The 19,050-nt window shown below is 42.8% G+C and overlaps 1 protein-coding gene across 3 annotated transcripts in view; it reads right to left on the minus strand.

Annotated features, from left to right (window-relative positions):
* The window catches only part of DIP2B (disco interacting protein 2 homolog B), a 187,593-nt gene that overhangs the window by 84,993 nt on the left and 83,550 nt on the right, over positions 1–19,050 (minus strand). For all 3 annotated transcript variants that reach the window (XM_080994364.1, XM_080994365.1, XM_080994363.1), the window contains exon 2: positions 17,384–17,455. In XM_080994364.1, the coding sequence (XP_080850490.1) occupies positions 17,384–17,455 (72 nt within the window). The remainder of the gene's footprint in view (positions 1–17,383; positions 17,456–19,050) is intronic.

Below are 19,050 nucleotides of genomic sequence, written 5' to 3' on the forward strand. Positions count from 1 at the left end.
GCACATGCATACCATTTGAATGGCAATGCCCATGAACTTTGGGAGTCCATGGTCCCCTCAAATATTTTATTGGAGGCGGGAGAGACTTCGGCCCCTAGGAATTGACTCCTATGCTTGGATATGACTGTTTTCCTAACTGGAGTTTTCTATAGAATTAAAGACCCAAACTTTAAAAAAAAAAAAAAAAGCTGTCCAATATATGTCTTTTGGAGCAAACCCAATCCTGAACTACAGGGGAACAAAGAAAGCAGCAATTATACTGCAATGAAGTGGGGAGGAGAGGGAGCTGAACTTCCTGTAGGAAATCTGTATGACATGACATTTATGCTGACTAAAATAAAAGCAGCTGACACCTTGTCTGTATTTTGGCAGGGTTACCAGGTTAGCTATTTACTTGTCTGCTGCCTCCTCTCTACTCCACCCTGAACCCCAGGATCGTGACTGTGTCTGGGCTTGCTAGAAATGAGTCAGTTCACTTTTTTTAAAGGAACTTTGGCATGCCATTTGTCATACCCAATCTGTGCACCATAATTGTGTGTGAAACATGTCGAGTAAGGTGTGTGGGCAGCCTTGCCACTAACGCACTGCAATGACTCCCCTATTATATAAATGGACATGGAGGAATAAATTCCATCTCTGTGCAGTGCCCGGTTTGCTTTAGCTGGCTGGCAAATGATGATGATGTTTATGAATATCACTCATTCCTTTGGTTGCTATTACACTTACCACTACAGCACAGCTATTTAAAAGCAGTAGCTAGGGATGCTTCATTAATGGCAGATGGACACCCTCTATCCACTCCTGGCACGGGGCAAAGTAAAGGTTGATTCACCCTGTGGTAAATGTCACATACCGTATTTTTCGCTCTATAAGACGCACTTTTCCCCTCCTAAAAAGTAAGGGGAAATGTGTGTGCGTCTTATGGAGCGAATGCAAGCGGGAGGCTCTGCTCAGCGCTCCCTTTAAAGAGCCGCATAGAACGGCTGCTCTTCTCCCTCCTCGGGGAAAAGCCCCCAAGAGCCACACACACGCTCCGTGCACTCTTTAAAGGGAGCGCGGCTCTTGGGGGAACCTTCATCCCGCTGCCCGGGAGAGGCTGCGCGCGGCTATCCCATAAGCCAGGACAGCAAGCGGGATCGCTGCGCAGTGATCCTGCTTGCTGTCCTGACTTCTGGCTTAGCCGCGTGAAGCCTCTTGAGGGCAGGGGGAGCCCTCAGCCCTGAAGAGGCTTCGCGCAACTATCCCAGAAAACAGAAGAGCAAGAGGCTATCCCAGAAACCAGATCCCTCTTGCTGTTCTGGCTTCTGGGATTCAGAATATTTTTTTTCTTGTTTTCCTCCTCCAAAAACAAGGTGCGTCTTATGGTCTGGTGCTTCTTATAGAGCGAAAAATATGGTAATTAAGATGTGAGAACCTATTCCAATTTGAGATTAATACTGATTTTTTTATTATTATTAAACATCACCTTAAATTTAGGAGGATTCATAAAGTGAGGAAGGATTTAAGACTGAGGGTTGGCATGTGTACTGCTTCAGTAGCATTGAAACAATTGTACTCAATGGTTCCAAGTGCCACCACGCAGCAACAGTACAGGCAGAAGTCTGTCATTACCTCTGGATAGGTAAAGGTAAAAGGTAAAGGACCCCTGGACGGTTAAGTCCAGTCAAAGGCAACTATGGGGTTGCGGTGCTCAGCTTACTTTCAGGCCAAGGGAGCTGGCATTTGTCCACAGACATATTTCCGGGTCATGTGGCCAGCATGACTAAACCGCTTCTGGAGCAACGGACCACTGTGGCGGAAACCGGAACGAACAGAAACACCGTTTACCTTTCTGCCAAAGTGGTACCTATTTCTCTACTTGAACTGGTGTGCTTTCAAACTGCTAAGTTGGCAAGAGCTGGGACAGAGCAATGGGAGCTCACCCCGTCACGGGGATTTGAACCACCGATCGGGAAGCCCAAGAGGCTCAGTGGTTTAGACCAAAGTGCCAACTGCATTCCTACCTCTGGATAAGGTGTATATTAACAGCAGCGAGGAGACCAGGATCTATTGGAAACGCTGGGTGATTTGCCGTAGATCAATAAGGAGACTTCCATATTGTTTAACAACAGCAACAACAAAGCCTTTCCCCCACCCCACCCCACCTAAATTAGACAGATGAAATGAAGAAGCCTAACCAGAAGTGGACATTGTGTGTGTGAAAGGACTGTGAGGTAAGTTTCATTCTGGAACTGAAAACCAATTAGGCTTAGAACATCCTCTGAAGGTTAATTCTAAGTGTTTATCTTTTGCATATGGCTCTGGATGGTAGATCTTGGTGTTCTAGGGGTAAAAGAACCAAAGCAGAGCCAACAAACCTGAAGTCTGTCCTTCCCTGCTCTGTTATACTTGCTCACAAACCTAAGGGTAGACTTTTGAGCAAAAGCCACAATAGTAGAGCTAAAGACCTAGGTGACATGCAAAATGTACTTTTGTGCCTGCATTTATGCATAATGCAAGATTGGGTGGGAATTCCATTCAGCCACCTGGATGCTTTGCATAGAATAATTTGCCCATATGGTAAGCCAAAGAGCAAACATGCAAAACACAGAGGATGACCAATCAAAAATACAGAATGAATATCCCCTGCTTATGCGTTAAATGCAGAAATTGCTGCCTGCGCTATTTTACAAAGCTTCACCATTCTTGGCCTTCTCCTGAAGCTGGGTGGTTTTACTCCTCTCCTCAAATTTATGCCAGTGTGTACTGAATGCCAAAAAGATCAATGGCAGGAAATTGGCAAGAATCAATGCAAGCATTTGGCTGCCTAGTTTAATTAACAAAGCAAAGGAATATGATATACAACCTTACCCTTGCCCTAATTTCTTCTAGTTTTCCAGAAGGACAATGCGGTTTATTTGTTTATTTATTTAACTTGATTTATTAGATGGCCCATATCTGTGATTCTCTGGGCGATGTACAAAGAAATGTTAAAGCAGGATGAAATCTACATCATTATCAGCCAAGATCCAAAAAAACCCACAATGATAATACTACTCCGTTGGCACTGGACACCAATAAAACTTCAACTGAGCACTCCTCAGTGCTGGAGCAGCTGTAATTCACCAGGCATTTTTGTTCATAAGTGGTGGGGTTGCAAACCAAAAGACCTATTCTGAAAGGATATATTCACCACACTCACACTGATTACTAATCATCATCTAGAGTTGGAGCCTAAGCTAGCTTTTTTTGTCACTGGCTAAAAGATTTCTGTATCCTTACATACAAAAACTCTGATAATGCTCCCATTGTCAGCCACCAGGGCAGAAATATACTGCTTTATCAAAGAGCTCTCCAAGTGGTGTACAAATAAAATTGTAAATAAAACACAGCTAAAATCCACAAACCAATTAAAAACAAGCATACATAAAACCATCTTCATTAAAAACAAATAAAAAAAATAGAGGTCACTCAATTATTTGGGTAAGCTTGCTGAAACAAAAGAAGCTTTTGACAGGCGTCTAAAATAAGAAGAATGAAGATAACATGATCACTATCAGTACCTGAGTACCTAAACAACTCATGAAGATGATACCAGCAAATTTTGTTAACCACATGCCATTAATTAAGCAAATAAGATGAAATTTTCTAGGACATTATCTACTTCTATCAAGTGCTGAGTAAGCTGCCCGCAACTTCAGTTTTTAAGGAGAGTGCACTGATTCAGGCCACTAGGACTGATCAGCATGTCTATCTCTAAACATCTCAATTTTGGCTCCGATTTTCAATTATTTGCCTGAGGGTAAGTACAGGGCTGGCCCAAGACATTTTGGCACAGGAGGCGAACCACAAAATGCCCCTCCCCATACACACACCAGCCAAAGAAGAAGGGGTGAGTGAAGATCTACATTGGGAACAGGAAAGGGAGAATCAAATCAACCTTACCTGATGGTTGAAATGGGAATCAAAGGCTGTTGCGAGGGGGGAAGGGGATCTGCTCTGAACCACACCAAGTGGGTGCAGAGCCGATGAGACTCCAGAGGGCAGCCCCCACTATTCCCTCCCTAGGGATAGGTGGAGACCAGCAGGACCTCCTATAGGCCACTGTAGAGGCGGCATGGGGGGGGGGGGCTGTGGCAGTTTATTTCCTGGGGTAAAATTCTAAGAAAAGCTCAACAACTTTGGTCGGCCCTTGCGGCCCTTCACTTCATCAAATCTGGCCCTCTTTGAAAAAAGTTTGGACACCCCTGCCTGAGACAGTCATCTCATATTGCCTCATCAGTCAGTCAGTTTTATTGCACATAGCCAAAGGCTGCCGCAATGTACACAGAATCATTCAACAATTAAAAGAAAATATACTGGATTGATACATCACGCTGCCCAACTGATGGGCAGATATGACCTCTCAGTGACTGAGATCAAAGAACTTCTCTTATATTCCCAGAAAAATATCTTTAAACGAACCATAAGGTCAGTGGCAACTAAAAATGATCTAAACTCTATGTACACATCTACATGCGTCCCATTATATTTTATACTTAGAGAGGCCAATGAACATACATCTTATTTTAATGAATTGACTTTTGCACAACTTCGGAAAGCTTTTACAGAGTTACGATTAAATACAATAAACTCTGCTGATAGAGATGGGAGACACAGAGGCATACCAACAAACGAACATATTGCCTCATGGGTGGGCCAGCCCTGGGTAGGAGGAGGTGTTGATCTGTTGCCGTTGTGATTAAGGTTAGTAGAGTCACACAGTCAGGTTATGCAAGGAGCTGACACGCGAAGCAAGGAGCCACACGTGAAGGATTCTGCTTCCTGGTAGCAGACAAAAGTTGTGCTCGACTTTCGCATCCCTTTCAACATGAGGATTTGGGAGGCTGCTTTTCGCCTGATGTTTCTCAGTGCAAGGATAACCTCCAAGGGAGTGGGGAGGAGAGAATGTGCACACCCTTGTGTGAAAATCATGCAAGCATTTATTATGCCAGGATAACAGAAAGATGTTGGTTTCTCCCCCACCAGCCAGAGCTTCTCTATATTCCGCACGTCTTAGTGGTGTGGAAAACTACAAGTTCAAATCAAGGATAGAGGAAGGAAGACATTTTGCCTCAACCCCCACATGAGTTGCTCTTCCTTTACAGCAAGCAGCACATTCAAAAGCTGCATGCTTCCTCAACAGTTTCTTCAAAGTTCTAAGCACAATTAAACATCTCACTTCCAAGAAGCGATTTGTTTTTCTCCTATTCCGGCCTGGAAGCAAGGCCATTCATTTTCATTGGCAGCTAACACACCTGGACGGGAATGAGACTCACTGATGGCTGGCTCTTTGTGCCTTCTATAACAAAAAGCAGCCAAGCAAGATTTTGAGATTAGGGGAGGAGGCAGGCTGCATAGTATTTACAGTAAATCAAGCACTGCTGTACTGCTCCCTGACAAAGCAAACAGGAGTCAGCTAAGCCTGGCAGATGTTAGGTGGCTGTATTTAGAATTCCCTTTAGAATAATCCTGTTGGATCTGCAGTTTCTGCTGGCGGGATCTTCTAGATAGGCAACGCGGTAGCAGTAGTTTTGTTGGGGGTTTTATGAGCTGCTGCTGAAGGTTTAACTGCCATTAGTTTTTAGCTGCATCTCCCCTTTAGTACATGGAAAGGCATCATAAATAAAATGGCTGACAATGGGGGTTTTTTTTGGGGGGGGGGGCAAAACTGGCAGAACTGTTCCTTTATTAGGCCTCAATGACAAGCAGTCAACAATGTGCTCATTCATAATCAGTAACAAAGCCAGAGAGGCAGATGTGAAAGGAAATGCGTATGGCTGTTATAGGTAGATCCATGCTTGTTGGCAACTTTGAGTTTAGTAGCAATTTAAAACACACACACACACACAAATATACCTATATGAGATATAGACATTTATTTAAAATTCCTAGAAGCCAGCACCACAGTGAGCTCTGAAGTCTCTGCATCCTGGTCTTGCATCTTATAGAAGAAGAAAGATGGAGCTTGAAAGCAGACATATGAGGCATCATGAGGCCTGTACAGTGATCACAACACTGTAGTCTGAAGGTGCAGAACTACACATATGGTAGTTCCTGTAATTCAAGGCAGATTACACTTGACATTTCTTATTTCAAATCCATGCCTGAACATGTATTTCATGCAGTACAAAAAGTGGGGTGCATAAGAAGCAGCCTTTGTCTTTTTCATCTACACTGAATAGTGATGCTTTTATCCAATGCAAACCAGCTGTGCTTTGTAAGAATGTGCAATATGGGTTAACCGTTAAGGGAAACGATTCCACTAAAGTATGTCTAAATAAGTAGTCTAGTGGCTGAAAAGTAGTAGTATAAGCTACTATCATAAAACAGTCCCTGTTGTCTAAAGAGTGTAAAAAAAAAAAGTAGATTGGGGAATAAGCATGCAGAAGATAACACAATGGCCTAGTGATATAGACCAACTTCTCTGGGAGGTGGCTGAAATTATGGTGTATTTTTTTTAAAAAAAAAAATCAATGGCATTGACCTACTTATTGATCCGCCTGCATTTGAGAAAGGAGGTGTCAGGAAACTGACATCGGAACCAGAGGCGGAGGCTAGGCTCTCGAGCGATGCTGGAGAAGGGCCCAGCAGGGGGAGAGGCAGCTCACCATCTGGGGAAAGAAATCAGCGTAACACCAGGGATAAAGGGGGGCAGATGGGGGAATCGGCGAGGGGGCTCCAGGACTCCTCGCCGGAGATCAGCGAGGAGAGCACAGGTCCTCCGCTACCCACGCCCTCCCTGCGCAGAAGACTTCCACGCAGGGAGAGTAGGAGGAGACTTGGAGTCAAACAACTTTTATGCTGGAAAAGGTTTAAGAAACGCCCACTGACGGATTCTGCTAGCGACTGAGCAGCCACGAAGTGCAGGGGCTGTCCAGACAGAAAGGTTTAACAAGGCAACCTAGCCAGGAGTGGCACCAACTTACGCACGAGCATCCCCTACATTTATTACAGGAGGTAAGAAGACAGAGCTCGCTATGGGCTCTCCTTTTCAGCAAGGTGGGGGGAGAGGGGAGAGCAAAAAGAAAAGGTAAATGAACAGAGGTTGGTTATTTTAAAAAGTTGCCTAATACAAAGTTGCTTGAGAAGAGCCTGCTCGCACCACTATAAATGCCATTCTTAATTTTTACAAAATAAAGGCCTGGTTATCCAAATAACAGCTGTAAAAAGCTAGATCCATTCCCTAAAGGGAGCCATGCAGAAGTAATAATATGCAGTTAGGAACATTGTATTTAAAGAAAACACACAATCAAGTTATATGTATGTATAGTATGTGCATCAGGCAAAATGATACACAGAGCTCCAATTTTTCCCAGCAATCTTCTGAATGAATGTGCATCATTTTCCAAACACTACAGCCCTGCCCCTAATGCACATATTGATCTTGGAATATTTTGATGACTGGGAATGCTATACAGTGGTACCTCTGGTTACGAACTTAATTTGTTCTGGAGTCTATTCTTAACCTGAAATCGTTCTTAACCTGAGGTACCACTTTAGCTAATAGGGCCTCCTGCTGCCGCCGCATGATTTCTGTTCTCATCCTGAGGTAAAGTTCTTAACCTGAGGTACTACTTCCGGGTTAGCGGAGTCTGTAACCCGAAGTGTTTGTAACCCGAGGTACCACTGTACTAGAAACTACCACCAGAAAGAGGCAGAAAGGAAGGGTTTAGGGGTTCATAGGTTGGGAGAACAAAGAGATGGACATAGACGAGTCTTTCATCCTGATTGCTGGAAGCCTATCGCAGATTCTGCTTTCTGAGACTTTACCATACAAACCACCACATGCGCACTTGTTTCTTCAATGCCATGTTGCTGAAATTTTTATATAGGATTGTTAAACAGCAGCATAATAATGGTTGTGCACATTTAGAGGTTCTATAAATAAAAAGAGTTAGCAATTAACAAGATGAAAGAAATGAAAGACCCTGGGATTGACTGATGCTTTTAATGAATAGCCCTGAATTGAGTCACTAGCAGGAACACCCCACTGTTAATAGTTTTACATTGCCCTTCATTTCTCATTACAGGGTCTTCTTGGTGGTGGCTCCAGAGCTGTTGAGTTCTCTTCTAGTTAATCTTCATTTGGCCCCTTCCATTCTAGAAAGTTGTAAAGGCCACAGCAGCTGTTGCTGCTTCACTATGGTCCTTCCTTCTAATTTAGCATCTCTGTGTGTCTAATTTTTATCCACACAATGTTTCATATTTTGCCTGATGTTCTATTGTTTTTCATTTTTCTCTGTATGTCACTTTGTGAATGTTTGGGCGCAGAAAACCAATTGAATTAAACAAATAGGTGGAAAATAATAACCATTCACAAATGTCACTTTCCTTGCACCCTGTTTGAAACCTCTATTTATATTTTATAAGCACCACTGCTCAACAAAAACTATAGCATACTTTTCTTATTGATCTTTTCTCTACTTCTTAATAAAGACTACTTAAATCCTGATATTTACAGTCTAAAGCGATGGGCAAATCTACCCAGCTGCTGACAACCTGATGAAAGGATAAATTTCCTTCTGCTATGGTAGATCAGATGGGGAGCCGGGTTCTGCAAACATGGCAATATTGCACGCCTAAAGCAGTATTTTCAACTTCAGCCAGTAAGGGGTGCTAGTGTAAACAAGGACTCAACCTGCACCAGCAAACCCAAAGGAATGAGATTCTGAAAAGGGAACCAGTGCTTTTCACATTGCAGCCTGGAAGCGGCTTCCTGTTAGGACAAGAAAAGGCAAGAAGCAAGCAGGGCAATGCGTACGGTGCTAGGGAACACAGGTGACTAAGTCTGAGAACCAGGAGTGACAGTAAATGTTACCCCACCATCTTGTGAAACCATATCCTTGGGAAGTGCTCTTCTGCAGCCAATCTGACGACAGACAGTCCGTCCCATTCACCCACCCTTCTCGGCATAGCCGTCACTCTGCTGCAGAGATGTCACTGAAGCATTGATTTGCTAACCTTGCAGCCCCAGGAATTGAAGCCAAAGGTGAAGGCTCACGGGATCCTTTGAAGCCCACAATTCAAAGTGTGCATATACACTTGCTACAATTTGATTGCAGGCATACGAAAACAACAATAACCCAGAGGAACAGCACTAGTGAAGAGATTCACGTTGCTGCTTTTCTTCTGCATCCTGCAGAGAATGACAACGCTAATCCTTTGTCCAGAACAGTCCAACATTTATCAAGCCAGCTGTGAATACCCATTTGTTTTGTTCCCAAGAAATCTGCATGACCGTGTGCTTTCCTCCCTCCGTGCAACAAGGAACCCTGCATTTTAACACCTCCTTTCCTATTTTAGAGTGATCCTTTTTTTTCTTTTTTTTTCTTTTCTTTTTTTGCACTATGGAAGTTTCTCAAATCTGCTGAAAATGAAAAGTAGAAATACACCAGCAATGTAATCTGTAAATATGAATACGTAGATCAGCTAACAGGAAATCTAGCGTGAATGACCTCCTAGACAGGAACACATAACTGACCTCTACAAGCATGGCAGCAAAAAATCTCAAATTTAAAACTTCCTCACCATGACAGCACAAGTAGTCAACTGTCACTTTAGTTTTGGTGCTTTAATCATTTTAATTAAAAATACTATGTAAACATGAAAAATAACACAAACGACCTTCCAAATTAAGTCCAGAACTACTTGCTCATGAAATGCTTTACTGGTCTATCTGGCCTCACATAATATTTACATAATATCCGCATAGCATCAGAATACTCATAACATCGTAAAACTCATGTAACTTCATAATACTCACATAACATTAAAAGCGGGAGGGGAGATAACACAATTTACAGAAAATTCGCTGCCTGGTCAACTGGGAGGCAATTCTTACTGTCTACAAACTGGCATAAAATGAGGCAGGTTCTTTTCATTTCTTGTTAACATATCTGGTACTTTATTTAAGGGACGCGGGTGGCGCTGTGGGTAAAAGCCTCAGCGCCTAGGGCTTGCCAATTGAAAGGTCGGCGGTTTGAATCCCCGCGGCAGGGTGCGCTCCCGTTGCTCGGTCCCAGCGCCTGCCAACCTAGCCGTTCGAAAGCACCCCCAGGTGCAAGTAGATAAATAGGGACCGCTTACTGGGGGGAAGGTAAACGGTGTTTCCGTGTGCTGCGCTGGCTCGCCAGATACAGCTTTGTCATGCTGGCCACATGACCCGGAAGTGTCTCCGGACAGCGCTGGCCCCCGGCCTCTTAAGTGAGATGGGCGCACAACCCCAGAGTCTGTCAAGACTGGCCCGTACGGGCAGGGGTACCTTTACCTTTACCTTTACTTTATTTAAAAGGTTTATTTACTACTGCCTTTTATTATCAAATGTAAAAAAGGTTTACAGAACATATTAAAATGATATAGGCATAACAACTGAGCAGAAGCTTCTATTATTATCCCCATGTTTAAAAGATGGCACACGGGCTACGAGTGAGAGCCTATGGCTTATTCTAAGGTCACCAGTGAGCTGAAAACTAAACCTAAGAAACCCAGATCATACTGTCAACCAAAGGAGCAATAAAAACCAATGACATTTAACTGGTGAAGAGACAGCACTGAAGAGGAATGGGTCAGGGGTCCTGGAAAAGCTTTGCCGAAGTAGTGGGTTTTGAGGAAACATCTACAAGAACAATGGGAGATGGGACTGGAAATGTGCAGTGCCTTTGTGGCACCAAAGGAAGTTACATTATACAAGAACCAGTGCTTTCCCCCCCAGAAGGTAATCAAGGGTATGTAGTACCGGCACTTCTTTTCTTGTTGTTAAAAAGTGTGGCACTTACTATAACAACTTCACGGTGAGTACCAGCACCAATTTTTCCGAGAAAAAAAAACCACTGACAATAACTACTATTGTTTTTGTTGTTTAGTCGTTTAGTCGTGTCCGACTCTTCGTGACCCCCTGGACCAGAGCATGCCAGGCACTCCTGTCTTCCACTGCCTCCCGCAGTTTGGTCAAACTCATGCTGGTAGCTTCGAGAACACTATCCAACCATCTGGTCCTCTGTCGTCCCCTTTTCCTTGTGCCCTCCATCTTTCCCAACATCAGGGTCTTTTCCAGGGAGTCTTCTCTTCTCATGAGGTGGCCAAAGTATTGGAGCCTCAGCTTCACGATCTGCCCTTCCAGTGAGCACTCAGGGCTGATTTCCTTAAGAATGGATAGGTTTGGTCTTCTTGCAGTCCATGGGACTCTCAAGAGTCTCCTCCAGCACCATAATTCAAAAGCATCAATTCTTCGGCGATCAGCCTTCTTTATGGTCCAGCTCTCACTTCCATACATCACTACTGGGAAAACCATGGCTTTAACTATACGGACCTTTGTTGGCAAGGTGATGTCTCTGCTTTTTAAGATGCTGTCTAGGTTTGTCATAGCTTTTCTCCCAAGAAGTAGGCGTCTTTTATTTATTAAATTTGTATGCCCCCATTCATCCAAAGATCACAGGGCAGTTCACAACAGAAAAATACAAAAAGAGGACATAAAATACAGGATAAAACAAAAAGAAGCCAATAATCGCCCTCCCACAACACATTTATAGGCCACAGAATGTTAATCAAAGGACTGGTTATAGAGATACGTTTTTGCCTGGTGCCTAAAGTTATGTAATGAAGGTACCAGGAAAGCTACACTGGGGAGAGTATTCCACAAATGAGGAGCCACCATGGAAAAGGCCCGTTCTCATGTTGCCTTCTTTGCTGCCTCCACTGCCGTTAGGTAGACTTGATCATGAGCCCTCACTAGTGTTCGATTGCATTTGTCTGGAATTTTCCTCCACTCACATTCAAGCCATCTCCCAGTTTGTTTTAAACTGCATTTAAACTACATTTGTTTTAAACTGCATTTAAACTACATTTGTTTTAAACTGCATTTAAAGCAGCAAGAATACTTATTGCAAAGTATTGGAAGACACAAGACCTACCCACTCTGGAAGAATGGCAGATGAAGGTGATGGACTATATGGAATTGGCGGAAATGACTGGCAGAATCCGAGACCAGGGAGAAGAGTCGGTGGAAGAAGATTGGAAGAAGTTCAAAGACTATTTACAGAAATATTGTAAAATTGATGAATGTTAGAATGATGTTGGTTAGAAACTAAGTGGCTTTTAGCTGTAATGTTATAAGGGAATATGAAAAAATGGACTATTAATAGGTAAAAATTTAATGTTACAATACTTTAAGATCGAAGGCTAGGATAAACAAAGAGGGGAGGGATTTGCTAAACTAACAATTGAAGTGGAATACATAAAAGGGAGGCGTGAGGAGGTCTGGGAAACAAGCAAATGAAAGATAAGTGATTGAAAGACTGAATTGTTTTTAACTATTTTTATTTTGTATTTTTCTTTTTTCTTTTTCTATTTTGTAATATTTTGAAAATCCTAATAAATATCTTATAAAAAAAATAAATAAACTGCATTTAAAACAGAGGAGAGGAAATTGCATTGACAGAGATGCTAATCCAAGCAAAGTGAGGCAGAAAGAGGAAGCATAACTGATATAAATTTGCAAATAGGGAAGGGGAGAAAAGAAAGGATGATAGTCACAGGGTGAGAACAGCATAAAAGCAAGAACCAGAAGTTTAATTGAAGAAAACCATCATTTGGCAGATTATGATCATTCTCTAGCAATAGGTACAATCGAGTATGAAGTTATATGGGCTTTAAACTCCACTGATTTCAAAGGGACAAGTATGCACATGTGTGTACAGGTTTGCAAAGTTTTATTTTCTGCAGGGGTGGAGAATGCAAATGTACATATGACTCACATTCAAGAAAGTTGCTTGATTACTGTAGCATGACAAGCCATTTAGTATAGTGCAGAGAGAGGTTTGGATGACAAGCCATCAGGGCTTTGTGAATCTTTGTGAATCATTACGCATTGGGAAGAGGATTCTACTGCCTGACCATAGGAAACACAAAATTTTGAAGAGTGAGGAAACATACTTGGCTTACATATTTGGAAGGGGACTTTGCAATTAATAAGGATAATAAGAGAGGAAAGTTTCAAATCCAGAGATTTGTTTCACACTTCAATTAAATCTCAGCCTCAAGCACCCTCAAATCCCTTCCTGCTCCCTGTACCATGCTGTGTCTGTAATTTAGATTGTTTGCCTGCGGCAGGGGCTGTCTTCTGTTTTAGTCTTACAGCACCCTAGTACGTTTTAGACATCTTAGGAATAAATCATAAAATCCAAAACTGTGTGATGATTATATTACAATAGGCACATTATTTCCTATACAATTGTTCAAAGCAAAATCTTAATTTTACAGCAGCCCCTAATGACATATCTTTTAAGGGTCACTCTGTTGACTCTCGCTGCTAAAGTTAAGCAATTTCCTTAAATCAGAATCCAAAACAGATAAGGTGCTATCTTTTATCAGACCACCTTCAAGGAATTTCCTTGACACAATGTGGCCTGGTAGTTTTGCATGAAAAGAAGCCTGGAGTTTTAACCATCACTGTGGCACACCTTTCCTGGGTCTTATCTGCTAATTGGAAACAGAAAGTCTTACTGCGTCAGAAGGTGAACACAGGCCTTAGTTTATAGTGGGAAATGCTTTGATTTTCTTTTTCTTTTTTAAGAAAAAGAGGCAAGCACAATTGAATAGTATCTCTTTCATGTTCCCTACAAAAGCAGAAATACAGCAGATTCCAAAACTAAGGATGTTCTTATTACATTCTACATTACTCATAAATGCTCCGTTGGCACTGAAATGAATGGGAAATCTGTCATCAAGCATTGCTGCACAGGGCACACCTGAGTCACAATGGCAGCAGTAAACCCCACCTTAATCAGCAACATGGTTTATCCTTCTGCCTTCTGCCAGTGCTCTGGCTGACTCCTTTGGCAATTAAGAAAAAGAAGGTGTGGGGATGGTTCACTTACATTTCTTCTCCTAGTTATTCAATAGCATTTAAGCAAGGAAAATAAAACAAAGTGATAGTGCAAGGTGACAGGTGTGCAAGCCACACTAGCTTTCAAGAGGTCCTTGGATTTAAACTCCTAAGATGAGAGAAAATTTGCTGAGATTTTAAGGGGCTCAACATGCAAGCTGCAGCTCACTAGATCATGTCCCTATATAGAACCACGTACAGAACAAGGTCTGCCTTCCCCAACATAGGGCTCACCCACACTTCCCTTTCTCCCACAGATTTATTCCGTTTGGTCTGTAACTTCTAAGCACAGGTCTAAGAGGTTTTTCTTTCAACCTACCACTTTCCCTGGGAAAACCCTCTGTTTACCGCTGAATCGGAACAAATGTCTATCCGCAGAAAAACCTGATAGATGTTTGCTCCAATTCAGAAGTAAGCAGCAGGTTTTCCCGTGTGACAAAAGAAAAACCTCTCAGCCTAGGAGTCATGGACTAAATGGAAGTGTGGATAAGCCAATACAGTCATACCTCGGGTTAAAGTCGCTTCGGGTTAAATCTTTTCAGGTTGTGTCCCGCGGTGACCCGGAAGTAACGGAACGGGTTACTTCCGGGTTTCGCCACTCGCGCATGTGCAGACGCTCAAAATTACATCATGTGCATGCGCAGAAGTGGCAAATTGCAACCCACACACGCACGGGTTGCGTTCTGCTCAGGATGCGAACGGGGCTCCGGAACGGATCCCGTTCACATCCAGAGATACCACTGTAGTGCCTTTCAGATGTTTAGGACTACAATTCCCATCACCCCTGTCCATTTTGACATGCTGGGAGTTGTGAGTCCAACAACATCAGGGCGTCAGATGTACCCGCTCTGAAAATGAGGTGAGTTATTTCGTGGGAGAAGTTTTAAACACATTTCCATCAAATCACTGTAATGCAGCCTTCACGTGCCAGCACATTCATTTGCCCTACAGCTTTTCAGTTTGGTTACAGTTCGCTAAGTTCATCCCCAGTGCCTTTAGGCAAAATCCAGACACGCCCAATGTCCACTGAAAGCAACAGACTTTAAATACTAAACTGTGTACAGGGGCCTTCAGTGCATCTTTCTAAGTTATTCTGGTGAACAACTCTAAACACAGGATGAAATATAAAATGTGTTCACCTTTTGTGGGTTTCACAAACATATGAAGTTGACAAAGTGGGGTGAGAAAATGTGAGAATTTAAGAGACAAATGTTTTTTTAAGGGTCCAGCTTCTATTCAGGTATAGTGAAACAGCTTATTTGTATGCCAGAAAAGCCAGCTGTGCTACTTTCCAGATTTTCCATGCAGCTTAACACACCTGGTTAAGAAGAAGCTGAGTTGGAATTTCCCACCCCCCTCTCTTAATGCAGCCTGAATTATGAATTCTAAGCTCTTTTGAAAATGCAGCCCTACGGCATATTTAATATAACATGAAAACTGCAAAGTTTTTCTCTTTTCTGCCATTGATGAAATCACCTTGAAGGTAATGATAATCACCATCAGCCCAAATTCACACTGACAAAGCAAAAACAATTTTGAAGCAGTGACATTCAATGCCCTTTTACCCTTATTCTTCTTTGGAATAAATTCAGCTAATCAACAGCTAATAACAGTAACAACTGCATCACAAAACTCTCTGCATATACAACCAATTCCCTCCACTGAAAAATGGCCTTGAACTACAGTTTGCCTTAAAAAGAACAAAACGGTAAGCATCAATACTACAGTTATTTCGAGTTAAGCCTCTTCTGCTAATTCTTCCTACTTCTGGGTGGATAGTACAATTATTCTTCATTAATTAGCCACCCCTGCTTGTAGAACATTCTCAATGAAAACTAACAACATTCACAAAGCATTCTCACTGACAGTACAGAATAAGCTCATTGGTATTAATGGACAAGATGATCAAAATGTGTATGAATCATTGGGTGACACTCCACAATTCGCAAGTGGATTTCTTCTCATGTAGCAAGATTGCCACTCTGTCTCCCTAAACCACAGAGCCTTGGGCTTGCCGATCAGAAGGTCGGCGGTTCGAATCTCTGTGACGGGGTGAGCTCCCGTTGCTCGGTCCCTGCTCCTGCCAACTTAGCAGTAAAAAGCACGTCAAAGTACAAGTAGATAAATAGGTACCGCTCCGGTGGGAAAGTAAATAGCGTTTCCGTGCGCTGCTCTGGTTCGCCAGAAGTCATGCTGGCCACATGAGCTGTACGCCAGCTCCCTCGGCCATTAAACGAGATGAGCGCCGCAACCCCAGAGTCATCCGCGACTAGACCATAGCTGTCAACCGTCCATTATTTGGCAGGAAACTCCCTTATCCCAGCGCCGTGTCCCGCTGCTGTCCCTTATTGATGATGTCCCTTGAATTTCCTGGGTTTCAAAGGAAGCAGCTCCTCTCCCTCCCTCCCTCCCTCCCTGCCGGCCTATGAATTGCTGAGGAGCCTTGAGAGGAGAGCGAGGGCAACCATAGAGAAAGCAGTTCAGAGAGAGGAGGAGGCGGAGGCGTGGGCAGGTGTTCCAAGGGCTAACCATAGAGGGGGAAAGCAGAGGAAGGACCGCAAACGCTTCTCCCATAGATTTGTAGTGGTAGACTAGCATAGATGGTCTGATCTGCGGGTTTACTTCAGGCGCTATTCTCCCCTGCTTCCTCCCGCCCCACCTGATGGAACTGAGAGCTGCAGATGGAGCACGAGAGAAAAGATACAGAACTGCAGCAGCATCTTCGTAGCTTGGACTTCGTTTTGCGCGAAAAGTGGTTGCTGCTTGTAGTTATTTAATTGCAATGTTTCATCAGCTGGTGTCTTGAGCAGCAACCTCTGGAAACGAAGGGCTAAAAACCAATGCTGCTCTCCCAAATTATTCGGTCCCTTTTAACTTCGCATTTCAGCTGCTTGTCTAAAATCCTTTATTTTGGCTGCTGATCCCTTATTTTTGAGGCTGCTGGTCCCTTATTTTCAAATCTGTAAGTTGACAGCTATGGACTGGACCTAATGGTCAGGGGTCCCTTTACCTTTACTTTTACCTCCCACCCCATCCCCAGTGGTGTAGTGGAGCAGGGATGGGCACCACCATTTATCTAACATCCAGGCAATGAGATTATCTCCTGGGATGCTACTTGCCAATCTGCCACATGTGCCAAATAAACAAGCTGTCCCCCAAAAATCTACGCTAAGCAGAGGAAGAGGTAGGTTACCCTTAGAATGCATGCTAAGGGTTAAACTCAAGACGTGTTTTGAAAAATTCCCCAAGTCCCTTTATTATAACCAATCAAAATGTCACAAAATCATGAACAAGCACTCATTCTTACTCAGGTGCCAAGCAAAGCGAAGGTGGGGGAGAGAGAAAGAAAAAGCTGTCTTGAAGCCATAATGGCTGCACTGGTCCAAATTTTAGTTTTGTTGAGAATGGGTATCCCTACCATAAGCATTAACTCTCTGAGGCAAGAGCACGTCTTATTCTGAACTCTAAGACAAGGCTTACCTTGGGTCTGTGGAAAATATGGAGCCAACAGCTTTGCCCTTTTCTTCTCATACCCCTTCTGCGTAATGTCCCCTAAAAGAAACCAAGGAAGCAGAAATCAAACATGTGTTGCCACATTTGGAAAAGAAAAGGAAAGCCCTAAAAAGTGTTTGCATGACATTTGGACCCTTTTTTTTTTTTTTTGTCTCCAGCAGCAACAGTATTATACAAGCTATTATATTTGGCAATTACCCTCAAAGCCCTTCACTGTTGTACCAGATGGTCTGAAATGGTTTAAGGTTGCAATTCTAGACATACATGGCAGGAAGGGAGTAAGTCCCACTGAACTCAATGGGGTTTACTCCTGAGTAGACATCGAAAGGATTGCACTGCCATATTTTTTTCCATCTGCTTTTAACTGTGTATCTCCAACGTCATTATTAATGCATTTATTCAAAGCAGATCAGAAACATCTATGGGGGTGCTGTGAAATTCAAAACGCCGCGTAAGTACAGTATATGACTATTATTAAACTATTTTCCCTGACACTGATCTGTCTGATGTACAGGAAGAGCCATCTGGCTGATTGTCTTTCACTCTATAAATTCTCACATTTTTATCTGAATGGCAGGAAAGAGGCTAAAATATGAAAGGATTAAGATAGGGGAGAAAAGCAGGAAACCCATAAACATTTTAACTATCTCTGCAGCGCTGCCTTCTTTCTCAATTTTCCTGCTCTAAGGGTTGAAGGAAGAGGAGATCACAGGGCCCTCCAGACTGGTATTTTATTGTGGGTGTATTCGGCAACATGTTTGTGACACAATAATAGCACATCAGTAGTGGGCTGATTCTGCTTTAGTTTGTTCTGTGATGATTCTCCAGTGCCACTGCGTCAGTGGAAGGGGGCTAGAACACAGTAAGAGCAAAAGAAAAATAAACCAGAATATTTATGGTATTAAAAGTTATGGGATTTCCACGGAAAGTTACGAAACGTGCACTGGTTGGAAATGAAGCAGTGTGACATCCCCAAAAGATTTGCAGCTGCAAACAGTACTGAAAGCAGGATTGTGTTGACCTCCCCAATGGCACCATCAACACAACTCATCATGAATACTTAATACAATGGACATCGGGTGATGTCCTAGATTGGGGGTTCAGGTGGTCTGTGGCATGTTCACATTAAATATTCATAATCATTTAAATTGTATTTGTATTGCTTTTTCTGGTACTGTATGTATTTTGTTGTGTTATAATTTGTATTCAATGGAACACAAACTATTTTTATCATAGTATATAATAAAAGGCAGTGGGTGGGATTTAACCAAGTTGTTCCATGTAAGGAATGAGGTCTGCTTGTGCAACAGAACTTTTCTGCCCTCTCCTCTTCCATGCCCCCTAAATCAACTCTGGAGGATTGGGGGAGAAATCAAGAACACATTTAAGGAGTGCACTGGGGTATGACAGAGTGAAAGGTCTTGTTGCTTGAGCAGACCTCGCACGCATACTCCACTTAGCACTACACTGAATTCCACCAATAGAAGAAATAAAAGAAGCAACAAAATACAACTAAAAATCAGACACTATCTAGCACAGGGCACAGCAATTGCTACAACAGTCAGAAAAACCATCAAGTGGTCTCTCAAGACTATCAGCCATTTTTAATTGGTCTGTGGGGGGAATTGTTGGGA

The sequence above is a fragment of the Podarcis pityusensis genome (assembly GCF_964106645.2).
Source record: "Podarcis pityusensis genome assembly, chromosome: 2".
Classification (NCBI taxonomy): Eukaryota; Metazoa; Chordata; class Lepidosauria; order Squamata; family Lacertidae; genus Podarcis; species Podarcis pityusensis.